General features: G+C 35.7%; 1 protein-coding gene and 1 long non-coding RNA gene across 9 annotated transcripts; one reads left to right on the top strand and one right to left on the bottom strand.

Moving 5' to 3' along the window:
• The first annotated feature begins 115 nt into the window (after positions 1-115).
• Positions 116-4,489, top strand: LOC104790760 (high affinity nitrate transporter 2.6-like). Its single transcript, XM_010516544.2, has 4 exons — positions 116-623; positions 2,878-3,304; positions 3,394-3,509; positions 3,606-4,489. Exons 1-4 carry the CDS (start codon positions 211-213, stop codon positions 4,276-4,278), a joined length of 1,629 nt encoding a protein of 542 aa, XP_010514846.1. The 5' UTR covers positions 116-210; the 3' UTR covers positions 4,279-4,489.
• Positions 4,490-5,900: 1,411 nt separating this feature from the next.
• LOC104790759 (putative transposase-like protein At4g04430) lies at positions 5,901-9,863 on the bottom strand. 8 transcript variants are annotated; one of them, XR_768813.3, is made up of 8 exons: positions 9,507-9,841; positions 9,199-9,433; positions 9,014-9,076; positions 7,244-8,836; positions 7,125-7,155; positions 6,766-7,045; positions 6,442-6,663; positions 5,901-6,346 (listed from the first exon to the last, which is right to left on the bottom strand). It is a non-coding gene; the product is annotated as a putative transposase-like protein At4g04430 (long non-coding RNA). The 8 variants fall into 8 exon arrangements; XR_015558975.1 differs by lacking the exon at positions 9,199-9,433 and having other exon boundaries at positions 7,125-8,836; positions 9,507-9,826; XR_015558976.1 differs by lacking the exons at positions 9,014-9,076; positions 9,199-9,433; positions 9,507-9,841 and having other exon boundaries at positions 6,766-7,034; positions 7,244-7,512.
• Positions 9,864-12,518: the final 2,655 nt, after the last annotated feature.

Here is a 12,518-nt window from a genome sequence, read left to right as displayed (position 1 = left end):
AAATAAATAACCATATTTTACCAAATCTTCCATAAAATATATTTTTTAATTGTCCCAAACGAATATGCGATATTTCTACGTTTATATATATGGCATGAAAAAAAATAAAACCGACAAACCTAGAAAACCAAAAAGAAAAGGCGTGGGAAGGACGAGAAGCACGTTGCCTCTCAAGAAGAAAGAGTCTTCTTCTCCCATTTCTTGGGAATAATGGCTTACCATAATGATGAAGAAGGCTCCATTGGGACCTCCATGCATGGAGTCACGGCGAGGGAACAAGTTTTCTCCTTCTCTGTCCAAGGCGAAGATGCCCCTGCGTCTCAGCCTGTTCAATCTGATGATCCAACGGCTAACTTTGCCTTGCCGGTTGACTCAGAGCATAGAGCAAAGGTATTCAAACCATTCTCGTTTGCCAAACCTCACATGAGAGCTTTCCACTTAGGATGGATCTCTTTTTTCACTTGCTTCATCTCCACGTTTGCCGCCGCACCTCTCGTTCCGATCATCAGAGATAACCTCGATTTGACCAAAAATGATATTGGAAACGCCGGAGTCGCCTCAGTTTCTGGAGCCATTTTCTCTAGACTCGCTATGGGAGCTGTTTGTGACTTGCTCGGGGCTAGGTACGTACTTACTATGTTTTACAACTATATTCGAATGTGTTTACTAGCGAAATTATCTTGACTATGGACTTAACGAACGAACGTGCTGTTACAACACATACATTAGATCTAGGACTCACCAGTCACCAATATGAAACATTTTATCATATCATGGGAAAATACAAAAAACAAAAGTATAGAATTATAATAATTAACTAGATTAGGATCCGCACAATGTGCGGGTTTTAAAATTATTTAATAAAACTTTTTTTTTAATATAAAAATAATATTTTGTAAGTGAAATATATTTTTCAGAAATAAAAAGATAAATATTTTAAATTAGAAAGAAGTTTTATCTATTTTTACTTTAATAGATAAATAACCTAAAGCTAAATTATCTATTTATCTATTTTTATCTAATTATAATAAGTTTTATCTATTTTTAATTAGAAAGAAGTTTTATCTATTTCTAATTAAATATTTTTAATTAGAAAGAAGTTTTATCTATTTTTACTTTATTATTACAATTCTTAAATTAACCTAAAGCTAAATTATCGACCACCAAAATGTTTTTTAAACATTATCCATTACGAATATTATATTATTGTCAAATTTCAAAAACAATCAACAACTTATTCATAAATTTTTTTACATGCAATCAACTCGTCAAAGTGTAATCTTATTAGCATCTACGTATAATTTTACTCTATATTTTACCACTAATAATGTGTTCTTGTACGGTAAAATATTTTATTGTTAAAATGCACTCTTTATCACTATCTATAAAATGTATTCTTGAACAAATTAAACTAATTTTTATCTCTTTACTTTCATTTTGACGTAGCTTCTTTTCACCACTAAAGTTTATAGTGACAGTTTGTTTAACCTCTAAAACTGTTTAATGAAAAAAAATATTTTGGATGAAAAACTGAGAAAAAAATATCTACATGATTGCAATGAGTTTATGACCAACCCAATAAAATATGAAAAATTAAAAGACAGTTAAAAAAAAAATTATACACGATGATATAGGAGTCTTAGATAATTTATAGATATAAAATATATATTAAAATAAAAATCTAAAATAGTACAGCATAAGAAATTTAAAATATTTATTTTAAAAGGAATAAATAAAGAAAGATCTTACATATCTTTAACGGAAAAAAAAAGAAACTCAAAATAATAGCAAAAAAAATTATTTCAAAATATCACGGAATTTCTAATAAGAAAATCTAATTTAACTAAAGAATATAACTAAAATCTAATAAAACTATAACATAATTACATTAAAATAATAAAAAGAAGGAATAAAAAAATAGATTCTTCATCCAAAATTGTATAAGACAAACATATTAAAAGTCCTTACCATCGTCTAAGTTGTAATTTTGGAACCTTGTATTTTGGTAAACTATTTTAGACAATGAAAAAAATGAAAATTTTAAAATAATATGATATCTATTATTTATAGATGTGGAAATAGTCAGATAGGTGAAAGTAGTTGAAGATATATGTGTAACATTATATAAATATTATACGTACACATTGACTTAGTTTGTCTACCCATATATGAAGCATAATTAAATCCAGACATATATGAGGTTTATCTACAAGCATTTTCGACCATTACTTAATATACATCTTTATTAATAAGACATATGATCTATTTCCGGTGATAGATAAATATTTCTTTTTTGATTTTGGATTAGTTTTTTTTTGTTTGGTAAATATTTTTTTAACTTTTTTTTTTCTAGCGTTTAACTTAACATGTGTCAAAATCTAAGCTTGTTAATTTAACACATGTCGCGATCATGTTAATCAGTAATCTGGACAAGTGTCGACATCTTATCAATACAATTGACACGTGTTATGATCTTGTTAATGAGTAATTTTGACATCAAACTTTTATATAATAAGATCTAATGTATCATCCATAGACTCTAGTTCGAAGAGTTATATGAGGCAGATTGGACGATAGCAAAAGAGACTCTTAAAGGTTTAAATATTCTCAACAATATTGTTCAAACTTCTATTAGGCAAAATATAAACCAATCAAATTTTTATTGGCTTTAGGAAATATTACAACCGTCATCAATCCCGTCACATGTTTTTATGATCTACATCATTTTTTTAACGCCAAACTTTATGATCTACATAGGCATGCATTTTTTTTTTTTTTTTTTCAATTTTAACTGTGTTTTCTTTAATTTTTCTTTTCTTTTCATTATAAGTATTCATTCCAACTACTGATGAGCGACTTCCGATAAAAATGAAACAGGTACGGGACTGCTTTTTTGCTGATGCTATCGGCTCCAACAGTCTTCAGCATGTCCTTTGTGTCTGACGCTGGTGGCTACCTAGCCGTCCGCTTCATGATTGGTTTTTGTCTAGCCACGTTTGTGTCTTGTCAATACTGGACGAGCGTCATGTTCAACGGCAAGATCATCGGACTGGTCAACGGATGTGCCGGAGGGTGGGGTGACATGGGAGGAGGCGTGACTCAGTTACTCATGCCAATGGTCTTCCATGTCATCAAACTCGCCGGAGCCAGTCCCTTCGTGGCATGGAGGATCGCCTTCTTCGTCCCTGGGTTTCTACAGGTCATTATGGGCATTCTTGTGCTCACTCTTGGACAAGATCTTCCTGATGGAAACCTAAGTACTCTACAGAAGAAAGGTGAAGTTTCCAAAGACAGGTTCTCCAAGGTACTTAATAAAACATATCAATATCTATAAGTTGAAATAAAATTAAAATTATTCTTGTTTCCTTAACAAATTAATTTTGTATCTTTTAGGTGTTTTGGTATGCTGTGATGAACTACAGAACATATGTCTTGTTCCTTCTCTATGGATTTTCCATGGGAATCGAAATGACCATCAACAATGTTATCTCAGAGTATTTCTTCGACAGGTTTGAATTAACATAAATAACAAGTTTTGGTTAACGATTTTGAGTTTCTTTAATCACAAGTAACCTGATCTGTTTCTTGTGCTTTACGTATATTAGGTTTCAACTTCAACTCCATACAGCTGGTATGATAGCAGCCAGCTTTGGTATGGCTAACTTCTTTGCTCGTCCTCTTGGTGGCTATGCATCTGACATGTCAGCTCGATATTTCGGCATGAGAGGGAGGTTATGGACCCTTTGGATATTACAAACTTCTGGTGGTCTTTTCTGTGTTTGGCTCGGCCGTGCTACTTCACTTCCTATAGCTATTTTAGCCATGATGCTCTTCTCAGTCGGCGTACAAGCTGCTTGTGGGGCCATCTTTGGCATTGTTCCTTTTGTGTCGCGTCGCTCTCTAGGACTAATATCAGGACTTACCGGTGCGGGAGGGAATTTTGGATCGGGACTGACTCAACTAGTCTTTTTCTCTTCATCAAAATTCCACACTGCTGATGGCTTGTCGCTAATGGGAATCATGGCAATGATTTTTACGCTTTTGGTTGCGTTTATACATTTTCCACAATGGGGTAGTATGTTCTTTGGACCAACAAGTGATGAGAAGAAATCAAAAGAAGAACATTACTATGCAGCGGAGTGGACTGAGGAAGAAAAGCGGCAAGGATTGCATGAAGGTAGCCTTAAATTTGCAGAGAATAGCCGGTCAGAAAGAGGCCGAAAGGCGGCTATGGAGGGCGGCTCCATGTCGGAAACTGAAAATCCGACTAATGTTTAGTCACGTAGTAGCATTTTCATCTCAACATGTACGCACGTACGCACACACAACATATACATTACAGAATTATGGTGAGACTTATAATCATATGTTATGTTCTATATGTACCTTATTCAACCGTTGAATTCGTCTGTACATTGGTGTTTCTTCACGGTTTTACATGTCTAGCGAGCATGATCTTAATTAATTTGATTATATGAGGTTTGGTAAACTATGGACTATGCATGGCTTCATCATTTAAACTTAACGTGTGGTTTGTTTCTTGTTTTATATAAAAAAATTCCCTATCACAGATACCTATGTAATAGAACATATGTTATAAATAATAATAAGATAAACGAAAGTACGGTTGTCTCTTCTGGCCGCTTATCGGCGATTGTCTCTCTCGTCATCATCACTGTCGCATTTCGTCTACACTCGTGTTCGTATTTTTGGGTTCCCGTATGTGTCGAATCTTTGTTTTTGAGTGTTCTGATAATAGCCCGTGATTTAAACCATTTTTCTGACTGATTAAGATTTTTTATTATCGCTGTCATTTAATGAAATACGACAACTGATTTATATTGCTTCGCGGCTGAGTTATAATATTTCACGGAAAACGAAAGGTTGCATAGATTCATATGACGGCTTATTTATATAGTTTTACGGCTGAGTTATAATATTTCATGGAAGACGAAATGTTGCGTAAATTCATATGACGGCTGATTTATATTGCTTGTGGCTAACTTATTACAAGAAAAAAACTGAACGTAAACAAATGATCTATATTGCTTTTCGGCTAAGTTATTACAAGAAAGAAACTGAAAGTAAATAAATATATTACAACAATACTACATTGGACAAGTTTTGCGCATCTATCTGCACAACTCTACACCCTCTATCATTAATGTTAAATACATATTTGTGTTTATTTATCCAATTATCAGAACAACAATTATCGCAACCGGATCCATCACATATCAGAGCACGATGAACGAAAAAGAATAATGAGGAAGACGATGACGAATTGGACGTTCAAAAATTAAGTTTTGGATATCTCTGTTGATGTGAAGAACAAGGTGAAGAACATGTAAATCCTTTTTGAACAAGGTGAAGAACAAGACGTGTAGAAAAAAAGACATTTCGTATTTCCTTTGATGATGATGACATGGAATGATTCATCCGATGTTATTTTTTAATTGATGAAGTGGCAAGTAAGCCACCAAACGAACATGTAAATCCACTACAAGAAAACAACGGTTTTGCGATGGACAAATATGTAGCGAATCCCTCGCAAATCGACAATAGCGAGAGATTTGCGAGGAAAGTCCGTTCCCCGCAAATCGCTTTTCGCAAATCGGTCAACGTTGCAAATCCCTCGCAACCTTTGTGAGGAAAAAAATTCCCTCGCAAACTAAGCGCAAATTGCGAAGACTTGTTTATAAAGAAATTTCCTTGCAAAATTACTATCTAGTAACTCCCTCGCAAATTTGTGATGCTTTTGCATTATTTTTTCTGTGCAAATAATAATAATGGTATAAAAAAAAAATTTCATTTTGATTAGCTTAATTAGAATTAAACCGGCAATTAGAATTTAACCTGTAATTAAAATTAAACCTGTAATTAGAATTAAATCTTATAACTTATGTAAATTAAAGCTGTAATTAGAATTACTAAGTTTTCTAATAATAAAATAAGTTTACAAGGGATCAAGTTCTAAGCTAAACATTACACATTACACATTAAGAGAGAAAGAGAGAAAGAGAGTTCATCAATTTGCTTGGCCGCCGGTAGCTTCTCCGCCGGTTGCCTCTCCGGTGGTTGTGTCTCTGGCAGCTGGATCCTCTCGGCGAAATCTTGCAGCAAACTCAGGATCTTTCTCTGCAAGATAATCAAAGTAAACATCATAACTATGCATCTTCTGTAACTGAGTCGCCTGAGTTGCAAGGGTAGCTTCAGCAGCAGCAAGCTTTGCAGCAAGATCATGTGGATCTTCAGTAGGAGGAAGCGGTTGACCAATGTGATCCGAAGATGCTTCTGCTTGAAAGTTCCCAACCCCATATATCCTGTTCGTTTTCTTCGGAGCAACCTGCCAACATAAGAGAGACACACCAACAGTTAGACATTGATACAAAGAGAAACTATAACAAAGATACATAAACAATGAACTTGCAAGAATTTTACCTCAGCATATATTTGGTTCTTTGCGGTAAGAGATAACCCGCCAGAAGCACTGCTCTCCACATTATCCCAAGAGAGTAGCAAAGATTCAGCTTCAGCTATCCTCGATGACACTTGATGGTAGATTTTCTCAGACATTCCATCAACAAAAGACCCATCAAGTTCCCTATGAGTCTCTTCTAGGACAAGCAGTAAATCAGGTAATGGATCACCGGTCTTCTCATACTAACACAAGAGTTATGAAACAAGTATTTGATTAGACAGTGATCAATGCTCATAAACAGTGAATAAACGTGTTAAATAAGAAACTTTAAGAGGTATACTTACATGCTTTCGTGCTCGGGCTTTAAAATATGTCTGACCAGATCGGTGTTTGTGTATTCTGGTGCCATCAGGATCACTATACCGAGCATTACGACTGTTGATACTCGTTGCTTCTGACTTTGGTTCAAGCCAAAACTTGACCAACCCTTCCCATACTGTAGGATCAAGCCACCGCGGCATTGCTTCATCACCTTTTTGCTTCCACTTACGCTTCCACTGACACACTTGATCACTAATCCGACTCTTCAACTTAGTTTCAAACTCAGTTCAAACTATATGTTTGCTTCAAAAAACATCACATGCATTAATAATTAAAACACAAAATCTATAATTAAAGCACATCAAACACAAAGCAAACTTACAAAATAAGCCACTGAAGAGTCCTGGTAAAACCTACAAAGCAAAGGATAAATCGAGTGAGGTACTATGAAAATACAAAAAAAAAAATTAGACAGGAGAAGATACTTTGAAACAGTCTCACCAGAGGGTACCCGAAGGTCGCTTAGGATCTAGTTTCGGTAAGGTAGCACGTCCGGGACTTGCAAGTAACTCTTCCAAAGTAAAAAATGATTGCTGTAGGAGGATCATCAGGCATCGCCGGAGAGCTTCCATGTAGATTATCCTGCATCGCCGGTGATGTACCTTGAGAAGAAGCGGGAGAAGGTAATCTTTGGGGATGAGCAAAAGCAGAAGTTTTCCTTCGAGTAGAGACTGGAGGAGTACAGAACCGTGTTGCTCTCTAGAAGACATCTGAAAGCAGAAAAAAAATCTCATTAGAACCCTAAATTATACAAAATTAAAAACAAAAAATTAAAACCCTAAAATCATAACACTAAAACCGAATTAAATCCCAAAATTCGAAATCCTTAATTAAATCCCCAAATTCGAAACCCTAAATTGAATCCCTAAACCCCAAATTAAATCCCCAAATTCGAAACCCAAAAATCGAATTAAAACCCAAATCGAATTATAACCCTAAACTCCAAATTGAATCCCCAAATTCGAAACCCTAAAATCGAATTAAAATCCTAAATCGAATCGAAACCCTAAACCCCAAATCAAAACCCTAATCTAAGAAAACTTTCTAACTTCAAAGAGATAGAAGAGGAGAGGAGGAGACTTATCGGACCTTGAGAGAAGAGATCGAGTTTAACCGACAAAGAGAGAAGAGATCGAGTCGGATCTGAGAGAAGAGGAGGAGAAGGGTTCGAGAAAGGTTTACTAGAACTGAGAGAAGAGGAGGAGACTCACCGGAAAAGAGAGAAGAGATTGGAGAAGAGAGAAGAAATCGGAGAAGAGAAGGATTAGGGAACTAGGGTTTTTTTTGTGGCTGCGGATTAATCGAGGTTTGAGCTACCACTACAAGAAAACATGGAATCGCCGACTACAAAAACAGTCACTATTCAGTCGCAAACTACTTAGTAACGACTGATTGGCGACTGACATGCGTAGTCGGTAAACAGTGCGTCGCTAAAATAATCAGTCACTAAACAGTCGAAATGGAGCTACTAATTGACGACTGATAATTGTGGTTATTCTTCCCTCGCCAAACAGTCGCTAAATTTAGCGACTGAATTGCAACGCTTTAGCGATTGATCTGGTTACTCATTTGCGACTGTTTTGGTTATTGTTTTGTGTACGTTTCGGTGACTGTTTGACGAATGTTTAATTATCATGTTTTTAAAAAATGAATTATTTGATTTTATAATACCAAAACTGATTATAAAAACTATAACTAAAACATAACAAACATGAAATTAAACAAAGACATAAGTTTAATTTTACATCCAACATAAGTTCAAGAAAACATCCAAGAGTACAAGTCGCAAATATTACAAAAGTTTTCATAAACATGAGGGATGGAGGGATAGTGAAAGAACCTAACTTTGAACATCAAAAGGGTTTGGGTCATTGGTTTGAGACTCGAGGAAGAAAGACATACTTGGGGTCACTTCCCGGTAACCAGGAGGAATTGAAAGCTGCAGCACCCTTTTCAATCCTATCTTCATCATCTTCCCTGTCACTGCTTGGTGCGTTTTTCCCAAAGACGGTTGAGTTCTCTCCCACAATAACACTGGAGAAACCAAACAGATTATTATTAGCAATCAAAAGTCATAAAAAATATATATACAAAGTTTTGTTTTGGTGTTAAGCGCTTCACGCAGAATCATTGCTAATTGCCTTATGAAGACAAAAGCATGCTAATATGATGCAAAGATATATGTGCCGATAAGCTCAATGAAGCAATTACCATATATATGTGCCTTATAAAGTTTTGTTTTGGTCCTCATCTACAAAGACACCAAAACGAGACCTGCACCACATCAACGATTCTATGAACCATCATTAATTTTTTAAGTCTGAAATAACAGACAAAATTCAAACCATAAATCCCACATGTATCAATCTTAAAATCCAAGTGAAAAAGCTTCATACCGTGATTACCAATTTTAGTTCCTTTCCTCATCCTCTTCTACAATTAAAAACCAAACCAAAGGAAATAAAAAACAATCACAAAAAGTAAACCTAAATTTCTCATCTTTAAGCGTTAAGAAACTCCATTCGTTAAGCTTAATCAAAGCTTGCTTCCTCATTCCCACATCCCAATCTTCATATTATCTCTACAAACTTTATCACTAGGCTTCAAGACAACAAATACCTCATCTGAAATCTACAAAATCAAGCTCGTAAACAAAAACTTCATCATTAAAGATGGAGATTAAGAGGCGGAGTTGAGGAATTACCATGGCTGCTTCTGGGTTTCTATAGAAATAGATTTTGTGTAGTAGAGATAGCCAGATCTGGAGTTAAGGTGACAAGAAATGGTGGAAGATGTGGAAGCAGAACGGGTTTCAGTTGAATCGAGTGGGTTTGGTGGTAGCTGCGGCGGAGGGAGACGACGAGAAGAGAAGAGAGAGGAAATATGGAGACAATGAGAAGAGGAGATCTGAAGAGGAAAGGAGATTTAGAGATAGAGAGGGGAGAGATTTGCACCAAAAAAAAAGACAGAGAGGGGAGAGAAGATCTCGAGAACTTTTATAATTTTATTTTTATTTAGATTCACAAAAATGTAAATCTAAATAAAAACATCTTTTTGTTTTGGATTTTCGTCGTTTGGTTAGGACCCAAATGGTTTAAGGCCCAAATTAAATATATTAGTCGTTAATGAGTAGCTGCTTAGTCGTAATGTTTGGCGACTGTCAAATTGGTTTCAAAATTAGTCATAAATTAGTGACTAAACTGCAACATTATGCATCAATCTCGAATTAACGTCTACTAGGCGACTGTTTTATTTTAGTAACCATTCAATAGCAAAACAATCGCAATGCAGTCGCTAAATTTAGTGACTGCTTTTTAAGTCGCAACTTGCAGTCGGCAATTCCATGTTTTCTTGTAGTGTATGGTCAAACTAGGTTTTCTAGTTATATAGAAAAACACAGCGTCGCAAATCTCTCGCAAACATTGCTAGGGATTAGCTACGGTCCCTCGCAAATCCCTAGCAACCATATTAACATATGTAATTAATATTTCCAGACCTTGCGAGAGAATTGCGAGAGACCGTAGCAAATCTCTCGCAAAGTCTTTTGGGTTTAGGTTTTGAAATTGACATTTGTACCCTATCTTTGATTATAAACATTGGATTCATCTTTTTAATCATCTATAATAATGTAATTAGTCTTTAGGGTTAAGGTTCAAGGGTTTAAAGTGTCATTTGCGAAGGAATTGCTATGATTTGAGACATTTGCGATGGATTTGCGACTAATTTAGGGTTTAGGTTTTGAAATTGGCATTTGTCCCCTATCTTTGATTATAAATCTTGGATTCACCTTTTTAATCATTAAAAGTATTGTAATTAGTCATAAGGGTTTAGGATCAAGGGTTTAAAGTTGTCATTTGCGACTATGGTCTGAGTGATTTGCAATGGATGTGTGACGAATTTGCTATGCATCTAGCGAATTACTCGCAAATATGTCGCAAACCTTGAATATCTAATTTACAAAAACCATCAAAATAATTAAAAAAAAATTAGTCAAATGAACTTGCGAGTATATTATAAGGTCCAATAAGCTCATCATACTCTTCTCTATCATCAAACTTTCCAAAATTGTCCAATTTTGCATCTTCCTCCAATCATTAACTATCTTCTACACTATATCATATACATGTTCATTACATTGAGACAAATATTCCAAAAATTTTCCAATTCTCCAACAATTTTGTGTTGCACTGTCCTATCTATGATTATAAGTCTTGGATTCATCTTTTTAATCATTAATAGTAATGTTATTAGTCTTTAGGGTTTAGGGTTTAGGGGTTAGGGTTTAGGGGTTAGGGTTTGAAGTTGTCATTTGCGATTGATTAGCTACGATTAGTGTATTGCGATGGATTTGCGTCGCATTTGCTATATATCTAGCAAATCTGTCATAAACTTTGAATATCTTATTTATAAAAACCATCAAAATAATTTTAAAAGTTAGTAAAATTAAATTTCAAGTATCATAAGGTCCAATGTCTCATAATACTGTTTTCTATCATCTTTTTAATTATTAATAATAATGTATTAGTAATGTAGTTCAGAATAATTCACCTTATGAACACAGTGAAATGTATTTAAGAATATTAAGTTTTGTAATATTTATAAAAAAAAAAAAATTCCTAATTTAGCAATGGATTTGCTATGGCTTTCGCAATTCACTCGCATGTCCATAGATATTTTGCTATGGATTATGTTTTCGCAAAATCGTTGCAATATTGCGATTTATTTGCGAGGGAGGTGACCTTCTTTGCGAATTTGTTGTAAATGCCTCCCGATTGCGCTGTAGATTTGCAACGACTGTCTTCCTCGCGGATTTGCAACGACTGTCTTCCTCAGCAACCCTAATCACATCGACCTCGTACTAGCATCGACCGACGCACATAGTGCATCGACCGATGCACATGCCGAGCATCGTTTTTCCCTGAAGCTACTCGCCGGGTCTTCGTTCCCAAGCCACAAGAAAGCTTCCTAACGCCTCAAATAACATTCTAACAAGCCAAACAACACAGAAGTAAACAGATCAGAGTAATCTCCAGCTTAGATAAGCCATGGTCATGCACTTACCTTTGCCACAGAAGAAATCCGACCCAAACACAGGAAGAGAACGTTCCAAGGAAACTCCTACAACGATCCCAGCTACTGATCTCTACAGGAACAACCTCAAATCTCCCAAAAACCTCAAGAACACTTAGGAACACTTTTTCTCCTTTTCCTTTCTCTTAAAAACGGCCAAACTCGTCTAATGAGACAAAACACGACGTAAGCGTTTTCCTAACCCAAAACGCAGTGTTTAAGTTAAGTCAATCCGCAGAACACTGAACCTGCGACTGATGCATTATATGCATCAACCGATGCAATCCTCTAAACTGGGATTTTGGTTCGCGGATGTTACAATTCTCCCCCACCAATATAGATTCGTCCTCGAATCTCGAACAACCATCAGCCAAGGACTCCCGTGCAACCGTCTCCATGGCCCGCACTCCTCCTACCGATCTACGAAAGGTCACCTCTAGGCGATAGACTCACGCTTCAGGCATTATTTGCTCTCGACTTTTGGATTCTCCTTTTTACTCACATGCCTAAACCTTGAGTTTTTATTGGCTCCTCATCAGACCGAAGTCAGCATGCCATAATATTGGCTACTCATCGAGCCTAAGCCTGCATGCCATATATATAAAGGAGTCCAATACTCGTCTCTCGGGTTGCCACCCTACAGCGC

The sequence above is a fragment of the Camelina sativa genome, chromosome 6, assembly GCF_030686135.1.
Source record: "Camelina sativa cultivar CO46 ecotype springtype chromosome 6, ASM3068613v1".
Classification (NCBI taxonomy): Eukaryota; Viridiplantae; Streptophyta; class Magnoliopsida; order Brassicales; family Brassicaceae; genus Camelina; species Camelina sativa.
Note: the sequence above shows the minus strand (reverse complement) of the source record. Positions and strands in the feature narration are given on the sequence as shown.

Coding starts and splice junctions, on each gene's coding strand:
- LOC104790760 (XM_010516544.2), top strand. CDS start 211: ATGGCTTACCATAATGATGAAGAAGGCTCCATTGGGACCTCCATGCAT. Junction 624..2,877: donor TGTGACTTGCTCGGGGCTAG/GTACGTACTTAC, acceptor AAAATGAAACAG/GTACGGGACTGCTTTTTTGC. Junction 3,305..3,393: donor CCAAAGACAGGTTCTCCAAG/GTACTTAATAAA, acceptor TGTATCTTTTAG/GTGTTTTGGTATGCTGTGAT.